The following is a 21,268-nucleotide window of genomic DNA, read 5'->3' as shown; positions in this document are numbered from 1 at the left end:
CAATCTAAAAACAACAACAAATAATGAAACTGAGGCATGTATCTATGGGTTTATAAAGTACATTCAGAGTCTAAAGCATTGGTCATGTCAAATATCAAGCTAAGGACAGCTCCAAACATCTCACCTGTGCAATCTGTAGACCTGGGCAAGTGCGTTTAATAGCACTGTTTGACGATTAATCGCGACGTTTGACGACTAATCGCGACGTTTGACGATTAATCGCGATGTTTAACGATTAATCGCGCTGTTTGACGATTAATCGCGTCCAAAAAAGTTTTTGTTTACATAATGTGTGTGTGTTCTGTGTATATTTATTATGCATATATAAATACACACAAACAGTATACATTTTGAAAATATTTACATGTATTTAAATATATTTATATTCATATAATTTATATATATTTAATATATAAAAACTATTTCTAAAATATATACATGCCTGTGTGTGTATTTATATATACACGTTACAAATATACATAGTACACACACACATAAAAAGTATATAAACAAAAACTTTTATTTTGGATGTGATTAATCGCGATTAATCGTTTGACAGCTCTAACACAGTTTCATAGTTAAGACAATGCACAATGCAGTGGATCCTCAATAAGCGGTCTGATATCAAAACATAAAGGGAAATAATATGACCGAACATATCCAAAACTATGAATGATCACCAAACTCCGAGGCAAAGAATAATCAATAAATACAGCGGAAAGCATCACACCTTTCATTTAATGGACACTTCAGAAGAAACAAGGAAGGTTTCCACATGAGTAAAAACTCTAGTATTCCTCTGATTTTGAAACATTTATCATATTAGTATGTACAATAGACTATAAAAGTTTAAGGGCACTTAAAGCATCAAAGAGGTTGTACGTGTGGTCCTTGTGCATTTCACTTGTGGAGTGAGCCTTATGCTAAAATAAAGACATACTGCTTCTGTTAAGCTTGAGCAACGATTATGAAGAAATGCAGTTCATCTCATTTTCAAAACGTCATTACCTCCATATATCGTCATGTTATATTCTTATTCTACTAGAACATGTATAATGCAGTATACCTTTAAGGGAATGTCTTCAGTACTGAAAAACTCCTAAAATACGGCACCTGTGACTGAAGTGATGGGTTCATACCATGTGCTCAAACTCAGTTTGGGTTACATGCATCACATAAAAAGATCAAATGTTAATAAAGAATATATACTGACGCTATACTGATATTATATTGATAAACATAAAACATACACACCATGACAAACCACATATCAGTGCTAAAAACATGATGGTCCCCACACATTTCACGACCAATAAATCTCAGACTTTTCCAGTCTTGTCTGATAACTAGATTAGAATTAATAAAAGCCATTTTATAAAGATTGTACTCACAAAAAGCAAAGATCTTCAAAGCTAAATATAACTAGAAAATATATATATTGACTACATAGGACTTTTTCCCCATGACTTATTTAATAATACGTTTTCATTAATTTCCTTCACATTTCCAAGCCTGGAAAACAGAATTTTTTAATTTCCTGATATTTCCAGGTTTTTATGACAGCGGGAAGCCTGTAATAAAGACTAAACACTCATCTAACGCTGATCAAGAAGCACTAATGTACTGCAGCAGAACAAATTAAATCAAGGCCTGGAGCAGGTTTGGTCATAAATGTGGAAAAAAGTATTTCTTATGACATGTAGAGCATAGATAAACTAATAAAACATTCCTATACTTTTTATTTTTTCTAAAATATTAAACTGAATCAATCCTATTCAAAACCTTCTAGAGTTTTAACTTTAAGGAGGTTATTTTTGGTCAGTCGTGAGGGAATGTATTTAAATCTTCATTTCCTCCATATTTGCATTCAAAAGACACATTCATTCAGATTATAACACAGATGTAACAGTCTTTGCCATGCGATGCATATAAACAAATACAGGCGAGTTACGTGAGAAACAAACAACACAGATAATACAAGAATAATATGTTGGTTTTGGTTACTCTGCAAAGCTTAAGCCTGAAAACGACAGTAAAAGCTTGTTGGCTCTAGATGAGAAGGCACAGCTGGTGTTCCTGGGATTGTTTTCTGCTTTAGAAAGCCACACAACAAATGTGTTGGCTAGAAGAGAAGTACACTATAAAAACACTGCTTGAGTAAAATACTAGCCGGCAATAAATCAAAGGAATACATGAACCTCCATCGTTTCCTGCTGATTCTATGTGAGCAGTCCCAAACGAGCCAGTTTGGCTGAGAGAAACGAATGAAGCACGAAGACCACCGGCTTCGGCCCCGAGTGAAGCTCAAACACCTGCAAGAGACAGAAAACAAACTGATTATGATGAAAACTATCCATCTTTTTCCTAAAGGTACTATGGGAGGCACTTCTGATTTTGGGGAAGTTCCACTCAAAAAGACTAATAAGTCATTTTAAATCATAAGATTGCGCGACAAATAATCCTTATCCGCCATTGTGACTAAATGGGCTATACATTTTCATTCATTTTCAGAAGTCAGGAGAATAATTTTACGTTAGGTATAGTAATGTGACGTGATACAACAACGATATCTATAGAATAGCTCTTTTCAGCCCGCTGCATTATTTTCCTGTTTCTTTTGTATTCCGCTGTAAGTAAAAGAAAAAAAACACATACTGTGCATTCATGGTCTGCTCTACCGATTTAAAGGGGTCATGTGATGCGATTTCAAGTTTCTCTTTGGAGTGTTACAAGCTGTTTGTGCATAGATAAGATCGCTAAAGTTGCAAAGACTAAAGTCTCAACACCAAAGAGATATTCTTTATCAAAGACTCTGGCCACGGATGCTGTAAAATGTAATTGTTATGAAATATAGACATATATTACTCTAATGATGTTTAACACGTCTGTAATATTGCTGTGGATAGGAGGAGGGCCTTCAGGAGTTATTCATGGCATGCTAAAAGTAATTGAATGCTTTTAAACTTTTAAATGGTCTTTTAATGATCGATGGTTGAAGGGTGAGTAAAACGGTCACCTCACTGCACCCAGTTTTTGAAAATGCTGATTATTGCATTCATAGAGCGAAACTTTTGCTGATAGTTCCACTTTAGCACAATTAAAATATGAAGTATGTCTTTAGTTGGACTTCAGAACTACTTCTGCGCAATTAAAGTGCATTAAGCAAAATATTAGTTGTTCTAGTTGAACAAACTTGAAATATACCAGTTTATTATACTAAAAATACAATTGCAGGGCATTTTATTAAGTACATAAATATATAGTGCTGTCAAACGATTAATCACGATTAATCGCATCCAAAATAAAAGTTTTAGTATACGTCATAAATATACACAGTACACACACATATACTATGTATACATAAATACACACACAATCATGTATATATTTAAGAAAAATATGTTATGCTTATATATTAAATATTTATATATGATATAAATTATATGAATGTAAAAATAAACATGTAAATACATGTAAAAAAATATATATGCTGTATGTGTGTGTATTTAAATATAAATAAATATACACTATACACACATATGAAAACAAAAACTTATTTTGGATGCGATTAATCGCGATTAATCGATTTGACAGCACTAATAAACATGAAAATGTATTTGTAGTATACTTAGCATGAAATAAATGTATTTCAGTATGCAGTATATTTATTTATTAGTTGTTTACAGTGTAGACGGAAATTATCATTTGCGCAAAGTGTCATGAGGCGTAGGAAAAAGGTGGACACAGGGATCCTACTTATTTTGACAAATGATTACATAACATTTCTAGTCACTCTAGATTACGTACAGTTTTAGAAACTACACGGACACAAAAAATCTCTAAATAAAGAAATAAAATAAAATTCTGCAGGCCTTAATGAGTGAAAGTTTTATAATGTCAGGACCAACAGACTTCCATTCATTAATGCCTCCAGAATTGTGTGTCCATCTCCTCCCATCGTCACAGGTAGAGATGATCGGTCTGGCTGCTCATACCATCTCGCCCTCAGGAGCGCCGAAGTCCAGGTAGAGGTTCCTGACGCCATCGTCTGCAGACATCTTGAGCCGCTCGTAGGGGAAGTGGAAGAGCACGGATTCGCCAGACTCCCGCTTCACAGTGAAGCCTCTCTCGTAGTGCAGGATCAGACGCACGTCTTGTCTGTTCAGCACACAGCCTGAGGAGCGCAGACAGACAGACGTGAACCATCACAAGCTCAACTCATCTGAATTACGCTGTCTTTGCTGGCTGGAACTCAGGAAGGAAAGCACTCAATATTTCCTCCAGCCAGCTATTGTTACACACCACAGAGGGGGAAAAGACTTTTTTCCCCACAGTTGTCCCTTTGCTATGTTTACTCAGACTACAGAACCGAAGAGAACTACACAACATCCTACAGGAATTAATTTGGACATTTCGGTGAACAACATAATGATAAAATGATCAAATATTTATGGGCTAACAAATTTAATGGATATTAATCTTACAAGAACTGGAATAAAGTGTGATGTTATAAAGCATTCTAGCTGGTGTTTATCTTATCTTAAAGAAATTGGTCAATTACACCGCAGCGAGATTAAAAACGGACTCATTTTATTGCAATTAGTATGATATGGTACTTTTCAGGCTTTAGTTCCCATCAACCATAAAGAAACATTACATTACTATGATTTATATGGTGGCCGAGAGAGCTCAACGCGCTGCAACTTCAGAAAACACATGCAAATAGAAAAAGCAGCAGCAAATCAAGAAAACATCTTCATCAGTTTGACAGCAGGTGCTGCAAATGCTCACAATACAACCAAATAAATTTTATTTGCAGTGCGTTTCTTTGTTGTGAGCATTTGCAGCGTTGTGTTGTCAAATTGAGGAAGTTGTTTTCTTAATTTGCAGGTGTTTTTTTCTATTTGCAGTGCGTTGAGCTCTCTCGGCCACCGTAGATTTACCCATATAGGTGCACCACTTACAGTGGCATGCGAAAGTTTGGGAACCCCTTGCAGAATCTGTGAAAATGTGGATAATTTTACCAAAATAAGAGAGATCATACAAAATGCATGTTATTTTTTATTTAGTACTGTCCTGACTCCTGAGTAAGATATTTTCCATAAAAGATGTTTACATATAGTCCACAAGACAAAAAAATAGCTGAAATTATTAAAATAACCACATTCAAAAGTTTGTGAACCCTTGGTTCTTAATACTGTGTGTGGTTACCTGGATGATCTATGACTGTTTTTTTGTTTTGTGATGGTTGTTCATGAGTCCCTTGTTTGTTCTGAACAGTTAAACGGAGCACCTCCGGCTCTTAATGCATTGTGTTTCCTTCAGGAGCATCAGTGAATGTTTGAACCTTTTTTAATTGTTGTGTTTGAGTCCCTCAATCATCCTCAGCGTGAAAAGGTGGATCTCAAAATCATACAGTTACTGCTGGAAAGGGTTCAAATATGCAAAAGATGCTGGAAAACTGAAGATTCTGCAGGACCTGGAGGATTTTTCTGAAGAACAGTGCTCAGTTTAACTGTTCAGAACAAACAAGGGACTCATGAACAACCATCACAAAACAAAAAAACAGTCGTAGATCATCCAGGTAACCACACACAGTATTAAGAACCAAGGGTTCCCAAACTTTTGAATGTGGTTATTTTAATAATTTCAGCTATTTGTTTGTCTTGTGGACTATATGTAAACATCTTTTATGGAAAATATCTTACTCAGGACAATACTAAATAAAAAATAACATGCATTTTGTATGATCTCTCTTATTTTGTTAAAGATAATTTCCAGTTTAACTTATGCACTCGCTGCCTTCACTAGCAATTGTGTACATAATGTTGATTACCACAAAAATTTATTTAGACTTGTCCCTCTTTTTTTTTTTTTTAGAAAAAAGCATAAGTCTAGCTATTTCAACAGTAGCCACGAGGCATAAAAAAATGCTCGTTAACATAAAAAAAAAATATAATATATACACATATATACATACACACACACACTTTTCACCATTTCTGTGGAAAGCCGTATATTTTTTTTTCTTTGTTGCCTTAACATATACTGAACCTAGAATTTATTTAAAGTTTAGAAATTAGATTAAAAAGACGGCATCTCGGCGTAGCTCGTGCTGCTATTATATGTGACCCTGGACCACAAAACTAGTCTTAAGTCGCTGGGGTATGTTTGTAGCAATAGCCATTGTATGGGTAAAAATTATAGATTTTTCATTTTATGCCAAAAATCATTAAGATGTTAAGTAAAGATCATGTTCCATGAAGATATTTTGCAAAGTTCCTACCGTAAATATATCAAAACTTCATTTTTGATTAGTAATATGCATTGCTAAGAACTTCATTTGAACAACTTTAAAGGAGATTTTCTCAATATTTAGATTTTTTTGCTCCCTCAGATTCCAGATTTTCACATAGTTGTATCTCAGACAAATATTCTAAAAATACATCAATGAAAAGATTATTTATTCAGCTTTCAGATTATGTATAAATCTCAGTTTCAAAAAATTGACCCTTATGACTGGTTTTGTGGTTCAGGGTCACATATGTTTATGAATATGCTCTGTAAAATTTCATTGAAAGCTTGCAGGGGTGGGATTTAAGCAGACTAAATGATTGCAGAAGTCCTGCATATGTGACCAGCGATCAAAATAAATATTACGAGGTATAAACATGAAAAACATATATTGTTCACAATAAGATCTCTAACATGCATTTAGAGAACAGATAGGGCCCATTTTAATTTGATGCAGACTTTAAAACCACTCAAACACGCAGGAATTCTATGGACTTACATTACGGCCACGTTTGCTAAGGTAGGCCTGATCAGTGATGTTTTTAAGACAGGTGTATTAATGCAAAGGGTAATTATTTTCTCCTCTGTATGTTCACACACACCTATGGAAACCTCTTTGATGAGCTCAGCAGCCAGATGTCCACCCTGCACCAGCGCGCGTGTCCATGTGGACAGATCCCAGTGTGTCTCCACACGAAACACATGGGACTCGATGCCTCGGCCGGTGCCTGTTCGTGTGGCGAACACCAGATCTCCACCCAGAGCCGGAGAGCTACGGATGCTGCCCGAGTGAACCAGCCTGCAGACAGAAACAAACACTGCTCCTCAAACACCGAAGACAGAACAGACCGAGTTCATTCAACTTTTACAGTGCATCAGGCTTTGCTAGAGTAAGGGTTTGACCGTGTGGCGAGCAGCGGGTGTGTCAGGACAGTAGAGGTCCAGCTCTCATACGTCCACGGCACCGACTGGAACAGCAGGAGGTCTTTCTCTGTGAGCGCCATGACCACTCGTCTGTACTGTTGCCGCCCACCATCCAGCTCCAGCTGCACACACACAGCACACTTATAATCCACACCGCATTCATGTGCACAGGAAAAATCTCTCTTAACTAATGCTGTCAACTGTAGAGAAAACCATCTACATGTAGCCCTGGAGCACAAAACCAGTCATAAGGGTCTTTTTTTTTTTATTGAGATTTATACATCTTTATTTAATATCCTAATGTGTGTGTGTGTGTATATATATATATATATATATATATATATATATATATATATATATATATATATATATATATATATATATATATATATATATATATATATATATATATATAATATGTTAAATGCGACTATAAGATATGAATGTTAAAATATTTTATACTAGGGATGTAACGATATTTATCAGTATCGTGATATCGCGATAGCAAAACTGTCTCGATATTATCGTGGTCACATGACGATATAACGATACATCTTCTGGGAAAAAAAAGTGTAGTTTTTAAAATACAACCCTAATAGCCTAAACTATTACATTCAATAGTTATTCATTTTCAGATGTAATAACCAACACTCAAAAAACTGCGTTGTATAAAAACTTTTAGATTGCACATGAGGCGTAACAAATAAAACGTTTTTATATAAAATTTATAATGATATAATTAACTTTGTACTCCAGTTTGTTGTTAATCTAACCATTTAAGCAGTGGCCATCACAAAAACTTATTTTTATGAGAGTTTGTAATTATATAATAATTAAGACATCACTAACAGCTAAAAAATCTGATTATAGCACATACATTTATCAAAACACTCCCACCTAGAGTTGCTTTTCATTTACTGTTTGAATTTCATTATAAAACTGACTGGAAAAAAAAAAAAATTTATACACTTTTTTTTTAACAACGCTTAGTGATGTTTTATTCAACAGAACACAGTATAGACTAAAAGCCTGATTATTATCAGTTCATTAAAATGAAGACTGATTCAAATTGGGAAATCAATACTTTCAAACCTAGAGTTAATTGACAATATTGCATTCCACAGCACCTATGAATGCATTTACATTACATTTACATTTATTCATTTAGCTGACGCTTTTATCCAAAGCGACTTACAATTGCTATATATGTCAGAGGTCGCACGCCTCTGGAGCAACTAGGGGTTAAGTGTCTTGCTCAGGGACACATTGGTGTCTCACCGTGGATTCGAACCCGGGTCTCTCACACCAAAGGCATGTGTCTTATCCACTGCGCCATCACCACCCCGAATGCATTTATATACGGTATATATTTAGTTTATTTCTTTTTTAATTTACAGAATATTTTAATAGAAACTATAAGAATATATAAAGAGATTGAATGCTGGAATGATTTACTATGATTTTCTATAATTCAAATCCATTTCTATAATTCAAATCCGTTAAAGGATTATTAGGCTGCATTAATTAGGTCAACCGGAACCGGGAACACTTCCCAAAACACCTGATGTACTTGTTACATTGTTAGAAGAATGGCATCTACGCTAATATTAGTCTGTTTCTTTCTTATTCCGAGGTCACCGTAGCCACCCAGATCCAGACTGTATCCAGATCAGATGGTGGATCAGCTCCTAGAGATGACCTCTACAGCCAGGACACCTAGATGAGCCCCAGAGACTGATCCCCAGTGAAGACCCTGTCTCCAAGACGGCCATCAGGACAAGACCACAGGAACCAGATGAGTCCTTTGCACAATCTGATTCTGCTTTAGCCTAGATTTAAACTGCTGATTTTGTCTAGCCAGAGGAGAATGACACTATTTCGACGAACTATTTCCCCGTCTAAATACTGTAAAGCTGATATAAAGCCACCCAGCTTGATAATCAAGCCGATGTAAAGCTGCTTTGACACAATTTGCACTGTTAAAAGCGCTATACAAATAATATTGACTTGACTACTATGAATAAGCCTATAATATAGTTTTTATTTAACAGTTTAACACAGTTTGCATCAGCTATTCTGCAGGTGTTAATGAGGGTCACAAATGACCCTTTTACTTCACGCATGTTTTGAAAACTGCAAGCCATGATTGCCCTCAGAGTGAAAGAATCACTGTGTGTGTGTGTGTGTGTGTGTGTGTGTGTGTGTGTGTGTGTGTGTGAGTGTGAGTGTGTGTGTGTGTGTGTGTGTGAGATACCTGCTCTGCCAACCAGCCGATGTGTTTGAGTGTGCAGTGTGTGTTGGCGCCGGGGTTGCTCAAGAAAGAGTTGATGTGGTCCATCGTCTGTGGCAATAGGGCAGCAATATTTGTGTGAATGGCCGTGAACCAGGAGTGAGCAGAGGCCCCATCTTTACCCCGCAGCACCACAGTGTGCTGTCCGTCCGGAGAGTGAAGCTCCAGCAGCCTGAAACAGACACAGCATCCCTGAATATATTCCCCATCCCAGCGCTGCGCTCACAAGTCACATGCTACATAATCAGTATTTCTTGAAAAGTAATTTGTGAAAAGTTTGTTACTTCTTGAATTTACAACATAATACTAGAGTTACTTTTTTAAAAAAATAAGTAAAGCATTTCTATGTATTTATGTCCCAGTTTTTTTTTAAATTGGCAGATGCTGTTCTAATTGCAACATCATGATCTCATTATGTTAGTTAATATTTGTTAAATTAATAATTCACAGCTAGATTTTGGGGACATGTTTTTATGAGATTCAAATCCAAATGTTGCGGTTGTCTTCATAGCAGAAAGACAGAGTCAACCTCGGTAGCAAAATCCTGTTTCCGGTTACTTCTGAAATGTCACACACAAACACACACGCACCTGTTTTCCAGGTCAGGCATGGTGAGGTTTCGGCTGATGAAGCTCATTTTGAGCGGGATGACCTTCCTGTCACGGCTTACACTGCTCTTGGGCGACTCGTCGCTGCTGCTGAGGTTTGGAGACTGAAGACGCCCATCCCAAGGCAGATCCGTGCTCACAGAGGACTTCTTAAAGAGCGGAGACACCTCCCTGATGTACTTCACTGCACACAACATATTCAGCCTAACTGAGCATTCAATATCAGAAACATCCACAAAAAAAAAAAAAAAAAGCATTTACACATGAGGATCAGAGTGTGTGAGTGTGTGTGAGTGTGAGTGTGTGTGTGTGTGTGTGTGTGTGTGTGTGTGTGACAGACTTGGAGCTTTAGGTCCAGTCAAATGTGTTAATGATGTTTCGCAGGACTGTGTGTGCTTGCAGGAATTGGAAAGCTTAACATTGAACAGGAAGATCCAAAAGCCACTTTGAAATCTATGACCCAAATAAAACATTTGAATTCTTAAATCATATTTAGATGTTTTCTTCATACTGTCATGAACTGTTCAAACATCTGAAACATTTAGCCAAGTGTGTCAGCCTTACAACCAACAACAGCAACGTTGTTCCTTACTGATAACACGCTTGAGCAGAAACACACTTGGCTTGGCTGAGGAATTCAGTTTGGACAGATGAATGGAAATTGTGGTTGCTTGGGTGCCAACAAGACAAAAATAAATACCTGCATTCAGGAGCTGCTCATACTATCATAGTTATAGCAGTGTCATATATAATAGTTTAGCTGATCTGAGGTCCAAATGATAATAAATAAAATTACTAGCTCAACATTTTGGTTTTGCTTTCATCAGGTTTGAAAGGGCTTTAGGCCACATGACTTGCTCAATGAGTATGAATATTACTGGAGACTTCAGAATCTCAACCAAAAATTAATATTATTTATACCATCCCAAAATTTGTGACTTACTTTCTTCAGCAGAACACAATTTTTATCTCTGTGATCTCATATAATGCAAGCGAACAGGCGACAGAAAGTTGAATCTCTAAAAAGTGCAAACACCCATCAAGACTGTAATCCATACGACCCATAATAATCCATAAACAACCATAGAGCACCAACATTCTGGTGCCTGCTTACTAGTGTTGGGCGATAAGCTCCGTAGTCATATCATCCTATCGTTAGCCTGTGAGATTGCCGATGCACAATATTATCAATCTATTTTTTTATTATTTACTCAGTTAATTTCAAAGCCAGAGAGTCAACCAACTCCAGGGTAAGGCTAAAAGTATCTTAATGTTAGTGTAATTTAATTTATTAACTACAAAATCTAAAATATTTTTAATATGACTGAATTTGTATTTAACATGATAATTTAACAGAAACATTGTAAGTTACTCATTTTAATGCTTACATTTATTCAAACAGCAGCTACAAAAAAAAAGCAAAGAATATTTACATCAAACAAACATCACCGACTTTAGTCGAGCATGAGTTTATGCACCTTATGATACACTGTGTGTGATGACTAAATCTCTTATACTTGCGTCGCACATAGTTTATGATGAGAGAATTGTGAGAGAGCAGAATTCAGTCAGCGAGCGCACACTGAACAAAAAAACTCTGGTGTTTCAGCGAGGACTCATCTGAACGCCTCGGATTGGCCATTGCATTCATAAGCTCAACAGAATCATGCATGATTAGTTTTATTTATTTTATATTATATATATATATATATATATATATATATATATATATATATATATATATATATATATATATATATATATATATATATATATATATATATATATATATATATATATATATATATATATATATATATATATATAGACAGACTAGGGCTGTCAAAAAAAAATTGAATTCCAAATATTCATTAAATATTAAAAAGAAATCCACATTCCAATGCAAAAATGTTGCATTTGAATTTTAGGTGTGCGTTAAGCAGTGGCGCACGAGATGCAAAGACATTGTAAGTGTTGTTGCATTATAATGCTTTTGTTAGCCTATCCAGTTGAACCCACTACATGCGGCACTGCTGCGATGTTCATTAAAATATTGCAGAAAAAGAGCCATTCATACAGAATGCATTCTAGAGGGACATCTATCACCGTTGCACTCGCGTCTCGAACAAAAGAGCTGCATGTTTAGAAAATCATATAAAATTAATGTAAGTTCAACTTCTCGAGACTTTATGGCGGGGTTTTTCCCCATCCCACTGCATCTCATGTTTTTAAATAAAAAACACTGTGATTGGCTTTCAGCTCTTTGTATTAAACTATGCATACATATGATGCTGTTTTGTTTATAATTAAGCAATTTAATTAATAATTGGTTTATAAACATTATTTTAAACATTATGCTCTTTTTTTCCACAGATAGTCATGTTATTTTACTGCTTTGAATAACCGTGCATTGGTAATATTTTGCTCGATGTGTTCTCTTGTGGCCTCAGGAGAGAAGCCAAAAGCTTTTTTTGCACCCTAACTGAAATTATGCATGTTAAATTCGAATATAATTTTTCAGCCATTTTGACAGCCCTAATATAGACCCTAGAAGGGTGATTCTCAAACTACCGATATGTCACCCCAAAAAGCAAAGCATGGCACCTTACATCAGCTTACTCCATGGAGACTGAATTCTCATAAATGTTATGTCTATTCTGCAAGCTGCTAATTATTAAGGCTGGATGAATTGCTTTTCATTTCACTCTCAGAAGAATTGTGGTCTGTACCAGCATCCTGTTCTCATCAGCTTCACTGTTTCTGGCTGATTTAATCACTCATTGCTGCTTCACACAACATCTTGAGAAGCTACACTCATCTGACATGCATCTGATAATAATCGTTCACCAGAAACTGAACTGATTGGTTTATATTCTGTGCAGTTCTCTAGTGGAATACTCTAGAATTTGCTGTACTGTTATTGTGCCACATCATGGGATCATTGCTGAGCCATTTAAAGATCTCATTAGATCCACCAGGACCATCAAACAGCTTCAGCTCTCATTTTAATTAGGCCGGTGCCACAGAGGATAATGTAAGAGCAGAGCCCATCCCATGAGACACTGCTCCACATATCTGAACGTCAGCCTGCAGATCTCTGATCATGAAGCAGGAGATTCAGCAGTGCTGCAGAACAACACGTGTTGCACCCTGATACATGTGTACCACCACTGACGACACGGGCCGCCGTCAGCAGAGACTATCAGTAATATGATTATACAATGGGGCCTCGTAATCCAAAGGTTGTAGGTTCGAGTCTCGGGCCGGCAGGGATTGTAGGTGGGGGGAGTGAATGTCCAGCGCTCTCTCCACCCTCAATACCACGACTGAGGTGCCCTTGAGCAAGGCACCGAACCCCCAACTGCTCCCCGGGCGCCGCAGCATAAATGGCTGCCCACTGCTCTGGGTGTGTGTTCATGGTGTGTGTGTGTGTTCACTGGTGTGTAGGTGCACTTTGGATGGGTTAAACGCAGTGTACAAATTCAAAGTATGGGTCACCATACTTGGCCGTATGTCACATCACTTCACTTATTTTAGAAAGCGGAGTTAAATTTCACTAGCCTGATTACCAGGCCTGATTACTGCCCGACCTGTTGAATAAAGAAATCACTAAAATAGAACCTGTTTGACAAAGTGAAGCATGCTTAAAGAGCAACACATCATACCGCGATCTAAAGAAATTCAAGAACGGATGGGAAACAAAATAGTTGACATGTATCAGTCTGGAAAGGGTTATAACGCCATTTCTAAGGCTTTGGGACTCCAGTGAACCACGGTCAGAGCCATTATCCACAAATGGAGAAAACTTGGAACAGTGGTGAACCTTCCCAGGAGTGGCTGGCCTACCACAATTACCCCAAGAGTGCAATGACGACTCATCCAGGAGTCAAAATGTCAGTGTTCATGATTCAACAATAAGAAAGAGACGGCAAAAACGGCATCTATGGGAGAGCCAAAGCCATTGCTGACCAAAACCAACACAAAGGCTTGTCTCACATTTGACAAAAAAAATCATCTTGATTATCCCCAAGACTTTTGGGCAAATATTCTGTGGACTGATGAGACAAAAGCTGAACTTTTTGGAAGGTGTGTGTCCCGTTACATCTGGCGTAAAAACAACACAGCATTTCATAAAAAGAACATCAAACCAACAGTCAAACATGATGGTGGTAGTGTGATGGTCTGGGGCTGGTTTGCAGCTTCAGGACCTGGATGACTTGCCATAATTGATGGAATCATGAATTCTGCACTCTATCAGAAAATCCTTAAGGAAAATGTCCAGCCATCAGTTTGTGACCTCAAGCTCAAGCACACTTGGGTTCTGCAGCAGGACAATGATCCCAAACACACCAGCAAATCCACCTCTGAATGGCTCAAGAAAAACAAAAACAAAAGGTTTTGGAGTGGCCCAGTCAAAGTCCGGACTTAAATCCAATTGAGATGCTGTGGCATAACCTAAAACAGTCCTTTCATGCTCGAAAACCCTCCAATGTGGCTGAATTAAAACAATTCTGCAAAGAAGAGTGGGCCAAAATTCCTCCACAGCCATGTGAAAGACTGATTGCCAGTTCTCACAAACGTTTGATTGCAGTTGTTGCTGCAAAGGGTGGCACAACCAGTTCTTAGATTTCGGGGGCAATTACTTTTTCCACGTAGGGCCAGGCAGGTTTGGACAGCTTTTTTCCCTTAATAAATAAAATCCTTATTTCAACTGTATTTTGTATTTACTCTGTTTATCTTTGTTGTAAGGCTGGGCGATTTTTCAGATTTTAATGTTTTGCCATGAAAACCATGATTTTTTAGAAATCGAGGAATCGCGATTTCGAATAGAAATATTAGCAAACGTTAGAATTAGACACTTTGACAATATGCCGGTGATAACAGTAAAGAGAAAAGAACGATCCAACCGCATGTCGGCGCACGTGATCAAACGAAAAAAAATTATTTGATCCCCTGCTGATTTTGTACATTTGCTCACTGACAAAGAAATGATCAGTCTATAATTTTAATGGTAGGTTTATTTGAACAGTGAGAGACAGAATAACAACAAAAAAATCCAAATTAATATATAACCTTGTATGAAAATACCACATGAACCGTTAATGCAGGATTTGAAAATGTTTTATAAGACGCAAGGGCACAAATTTAGATTAAAAAGTGAGGCTTTCCTTGACAGTAGGGATGTTAGTAGGGGGTTCATAGAGCGGCCGCGATCAGCCCCGGTGCCCGTGCCGTAAAGCCTGTGCTCCGCAGACCCGTGCAGTGATGCGCAGATCAGCTCTAACGTCACTGAATCTGCTGTTAAAAATGAACCATACATTCATAGTATCATAATGCAAAACATACACGACATATAGCGAATTTTTCATTGTTTCTTGAAATGTCATAGGATTTCCACATTGGCGATGACTGCAGCATATGTCCCCATGCATCATATACGTCGCCACGCGTTGACATTATCAAATTGCGATCGGTACATGAGATCGGCCAAATGTATGAGTACCGATCGAGTCATAAAATGTGAATATCGGCCGATACCGATCTCCGGCCGATCGATCGGAGCATCCCTACTTGACAGTTCTCAAAAACCGCTTTTTTTCAACATCGCGAAAGGGAGACAGTCAGAGGAGACACATAAAAATTATAGACTGGTCATTTCTTTGTCAGTGGGCAAACGTACAACATCAGCAGGGGATCAAATAATTTTTCCCCCACTGTATTTCTGAACATACTGTATAACATGTATAAGACAAGTTTGTAAAAGATGTAGTTGTAGTTCATGCATCTTTTCTGCAAAGATATTTAACAAGTGATTTGTTTAACATTTACAGCATATTGACAACGTGTGGTGCACTTGGAATAGAATTTTCTTTAACTAGAGGCTTAATAAAGAAAATGTTATTTGAATCATGTTGTAGTTACATGTTTAAGTTGACTGGTTAAATCAAGATTGAATTTTTTTCCCAAATCATCCAGCCCCGTTTTTTTGTAATATAAAAATTTGTTTGATGATCTGAATCATTCGAGTGACATATGCAAAAAAAAAAAAAAAAAAAAAATAGGAAGCGGGCAAAAACCTTTTCACTGTGGATGCTCCAATCAGGATTTCTGCAGCCGATACGGAGTACCGATTTCTTGTCATGTGATCGTCCGAAGCAGATTCTGATGCTTCAAGCTTTATATAAGATATGTAATAATGTTATATAAAGAATCACAAAACTTGTTCCTTAAACAGTGAATATTTTAATATGCCTTTAAAATGGGGTTTATGCATAAGATTATGTATATCAGGATACTTAATATAGAATAAATACAAACAAAATGAAGCAGTCTGATGCAACCCACGGTTTATTTAAACATTATCCAGTAGTACACTATGGAGGACAAAATGAGCATTTAATCTCCTAATATTGAGAAGTCTGATGAAACTTAAATATTGTCCAATACAAGTCTGGGCAGGACAAAATTAATAAATAAAAAAATTTAAAATAAAACATTTAAACTCCTAAAAGAACTAATTGGAGTAGCTTGATGCAACTCATTGGGTTTAATTTAACATTGTCCAATGTTAGAGAGAGGACAAAATAAATAGAAACATTTAAACTCCTAAATGGAGAAGTCTGATGTAACTCATAAGGTTTAATGCTGTCCAATATAAGACTGAAAAGGAAAAAAGAAACAGAAACATTTAAACTACTGAAAGAACAAAACGGAGTAGTTCGTTCACGGTTATATCCACTGGCGCTGCGGATAATCCACAGGTTTTTTCATCAAGTAGACGATTTCATTTGTGTGTGTGTTCGACTAATGGGGAAGTTGCAGTGACAGAACCAGTGCCATTCCAGATAAAGTTTGATAGGAGTAAAGCCCATGTTAATTCTATGGAGTAGGCTAATATGGCCAAAGAAGATATTCTTTTATGAATAAATGTTCCTTTAAAAGCAGCCCACGATCAGCGTATTATGTTACCGCTATCACTTACGGCTCCGACGAGGTTTTGTTCCGTCCTCCATGCGGTGCCAACTCACAAAAGACTATTTCTAGCTTCGTGAGATCGGCCAAATGTAGTGAGTACCGATCGAGTGATAAAATGTGATTATCGGCCGATACGGATCTCCAGCCGATTGATCGGAGCATCCCTACTATTCCCGGCACTGTACATATTATGCGGCCCCTCACTAGATGTGGAAAACTTGATGTGGCCCTCGAGTCAAAAAGTTTGGCCACCCCTGGATTAAATGTGTAATCGAAATCAAGTCAGGCGCTTGTGAACTGGAATTAATGTCATTACTCAGCCCTACGGTGACCCAGTAGTGCACAACACAACGCAATTAAAAAAGCAAACAAGCTCACAACACAGCGGAAATGCTCCGACCGCTAGGGAGCAGGGTTGGCAGTGAATCACCAATACATCCTTAAGACGCCACAAGAAATTCTCAATGTAAGTGATTCGCGGCTCCCACGAATACTCGTGACTAGCGCACAGTTGCCCATTTCTACAGACCAACTGCCCATTTCTACAGACCAACTGCCCATTTCTACAGACCAACTGCCCTCTAGTGGTCGGGAGAATTTTCGTTGTGTTGTGGCTTAATTTCGTTGTGTTGTGAGCTTATGTTTGCTTTTTTAATTGCGTTGTGTTGTGCACTACTTGGCCACCGTAAAGCCCTACTAAAAACAAACGTTTCCAGCAATCAATCAATCAATCAAGAAAGAAAGAAAGAAGGTGGGCATTATTTGATTTTGTTAACTGGGAATTGATTACATCATAGAAAGTGGGCCGTGCAAACAGTGTTGCCAGATTGGGCGGTTTTGAATTTGATTGTGCGGGTAAGATTTGGCTTGGGCGGGTGGACAAAATCTGGACTGGTTTGGGGTCAGTTTGGCGGGTTTCAAACATGTATTGTTTGCATTATTGCAACTCCGAAATCACAGCAGTTAAATTATTTGATCTATTTATAGCCTATCCACAGGATCCTGTCGTTTATCATTTAAATGGTCCAGATTTGTATCCTTGAAAGCTGCTGGACTGTAATGTTCTACAATAAGAACTTCATGAAAGACTTCATCTAGTTCTGTGTGAAATTATAGAAGGGAAGCGCATTATTGTTGTTAATTTTTTTATTTAATTTTTTTTTTTATTGTCAGATTATCAGAGTATGCATCAATGAATGACACAGTTTTGACTGTCATGGTGTGTGCATAAATGAGTGCGAAATACCTAATTACGTTGCTTTTTCCCCATCGCTTATATTGGGCACTTTTTTGCTTTTAAATTCTGACTGTTCACATTGAAAATGATGCATGTGCTTTTTCGAGGGTATCGGTTAATTTCTTGATTCTGCTTGCATATTTTAATCATATTTGGTAATTCTCTTTAATGTATTTGCCCCGATTTGATCCATGGGAAATTTATCCCCATGAAAAACATATTAATATATTTTGTTGTCATTACTGTGTTTTAAGGAGTTAAAAATGGCTCTTATCAACCTTGATGGACATATTCTATCACGTTATTTTGACAGTTAAAATTGTGAGGGTTTTTTTTGTTGGAGTGGGCAGGTTTTTGTGAGCTTTTGGGCTGGAAATCATCCATCCATTCTTGCAACACTGCTTGCAAACTAAACTGGCTTGCTAGCCAAGAAAGAACAGCAATAAAGCATCTGTCTCTGTATCCCATTCACTTCTGACGAAACATTAATGAACATCTGCTATTAGAGCAAAATCCTATTATTATCAGAAAAGACCTAGATTCATGCACTATCAACTTATATCCAAACTTCCGTAGTGATTTTCAAATGTTAATGTAACTCATACACTTATAAACCCCAAATATTTAAAAAGTGCAAATGTCAAATGAACTTCTGTTTACTATATGAAAAGTGACTAAACTCAACAAAACAATAACTAAAGTACATTACTAAAACTATTCAGTCTCGCTTTATAGTGCCAGACTAAAAGTTCTGACCTTTGTGTCATTATCAATGATAAAAACGCTGTTTAGTTTAAGGGAGAAGTTCAGCGCTCCGTGCGGGCCTGCAGAATCCCCGCGGCTCGAGTGATCGGCTTACCCTCCAGCGTCACCTCCTTCCCGGCCTTCTTCAGCGCCTGCACCGCCGCGTCGTGCGTGGCATCGCGGAGGTCGCTGCCGTTGACGGACAGGATCGCGTCGCCGACCCGCAGGGCTCGACTCTGATCCGCCGCTAAACCGGGGAAGATCTTCGATATGAGGATGGGCATACGGTTCTCCCGTCCCCCTTTAATACTGATCCCCAGTCCGCCGGACTCCTGCTTGACTATCCGAACCATCCGAACCCCATCCGGGTCACAATAACCACTGGACTCCGAGTCGGACCCGTTGACCCGTTGACTGTCGTATTGCCCACGGCTCTGAAAAACATCTCGGTTCTGTTCGTCGTCGTTGGAAACGCCGTTTCTTAAGTGAGGGGGTTCGCCCTGCGGCGTCAGGGTGAGCGTGTCCCGCGTGAGCTCCGCGGTGACCCGGACCCAGCGGTCGCTCAGCAGCAGGTCCAGATGACCCTGTTTTTCCGCGCGGGTCCACACGGCCATGATCAAACTTTAGCTCATCATAAAGTTTAAACTCGCTCGACACACCCACTCACGCGCATTTCCCCAGAGGAAGGAACAGGAACAGATTGATGTCTGTTTAAAAGTTAAAACATGGCTGTATTTCTGCAGCAGCTTGAATCTGTGATCACTGCACGATAAAAACTATAAAATTAAAAACCTCCTCCTTAGATCGGACTCCGGAGATAACCGTGAGATTTATATGTACTTAATTATTCATGAGATGGGCGGGAATTAAAACTATTTCCTTCCCTCCCACAAACCCCCAACAAGACACTCTGATTTCACTAAAGCTAATGGATTAGTTCACTTTTAAAAAAACTTTTGCTGATAATTTACTCACCCCCATGTCATCCAAGATGTCCATGTCTTTCTTTCTTCAGTCGAAAAGAAATTAAGGTTTTTGATGAAAACATTTCTCCATATAATGGACTTCAGTGGGACCCAAACGGTTCAAGGTCAAAATGACAGTTTCAGTGCAGCTTCAAAGGGCTTTAAACGATACCAGACGATGAATAAGGGTCTTATCTAGCGAAACCATCGGTCATTTCAAAAATAAATAAAAAAGTTTAAGTTTTATAAGCACAAATGCTCGCCTTGCTCTGTTCTGTGATGCGTGTTCGTGACGTCACGTAATACGCAATGACGTTGAAAAGGTCACGGTTGACTTAGGCGGAAGTACCGAGTCAGTGTTTACAAATGTGCGGAAGGAGGACCATATACACATATTCAAATGTCTTTGTGTCAGTTTATCATTTAAAATGCCCATTTCGTGTGCGTATCCTGGGTGTTTTAATATTAAAAAGCCTACTGACTTGGTACTTTCGCCTACGTCAACCGTGACCTTTTCCACGTAATTGCGTATTACGTGACGTCACGAACGCGCATCACAGAACAGAGAGCATTTGTGCTTATAAAACTTAAACTTTTTTTATTTATTTTTGAAATGACCGATCGTTTCGCTAGATAACACCCTTATTCATCGTCTGGTATTGTTTAAAGCCCTTTGAAGCTGCACTGAAACTGTCATTTTGACCTTGAACCGTTTGGGTCCCATTGAAGTCCATTTTATGGAGAAATGTTTTCATCAAAAACCTTAATTTCTTTTCGACTGAAGAAAGAAAGACATGGACATCTTGGATGACATGGGGGTGAGTAAATTATCAGCAAAAGTTTTTTTAAAAGTGAACTAATCCTTTAACGAAGACGAGAGCACTGCGCTTTACTCTGGTCTTTACTCAGGTCATTACTCTGGTCATTACTCTGGTCTTTACTCTGGTCATTACTCTGGTCTTTACTCTGGTCTTTACTCTGGTACTCTGGTCTTTACTCTGGTCATTACTCTGTTCATTACTCTGGTCTTTACTCTGGTCATTACTCTGGTCATTACTCTGGTCATTAGTCTGGTCTTTACTCTGGTACTCTAGGCTTTACTCAGGTCATTACTCTGGTCTTTACTCTGTTCATTACTCTGGTCTTTACTCTGGTCATTACTCTGGTCATTAGTCTGGTCTTTACTCTGGTCATTACTCTGGTATTTACTCTGGTACTCTGGTCTTTACTC

At 37.9% G+C, this 21,268-nt stretch overlaps 1 protein-coding gene across 1 annotated transcript; it reads right to left on the bottom strand.

The window, feature by feature from the left end:
- Positions 1-499: 499 nt before the first annotated feature.
- sntb2 (syntrophin, beta 2) lies at positions 500-19,908 on the bottom strand. Its single transcript, XM_079412005.1, has 7 exons — positions 19,188-19,908; positions 10,099-10,300; positions 9,473-9,680; positions 7,198-7,340; positions 6,897-7,093; positions 3,996-4,174; positions 500-2,312 (listed from the first exon to the last, which is right to left on the bottom strand). Exons 1-7 carry the CDS (start codon positions 19,684-19,686, stop codon positions 2,220-2,222), a joined length of 1,521 nt encoding a protein of 506 aa, XP_079268131.1. The 5' UTR covers positions 19,687-19,908; the 3' UTR covers positions 500-2,219.
- Between the last annotated feature and the right edge of the window lie 1,360 nt (positions 19,909-21,268).

The sequence above is a fragment of the Barbus barbus genome (assembly GCF_936440315.1).
Source record: "Barbus barbus genome assembly, chromosome: 48".
Classification (NCBI taxonomy): Eukaryota; Metazoa; Chordata; class Actinopteri; order Cypriniformes; family Cyprinidae; genus Barbus; species Barbus barbus.
The sequence above is the reverse complement of the archived record's forward strand: the minus strand, read 5'-3'. Positions and strand labels throughout refer to the sequence as shown.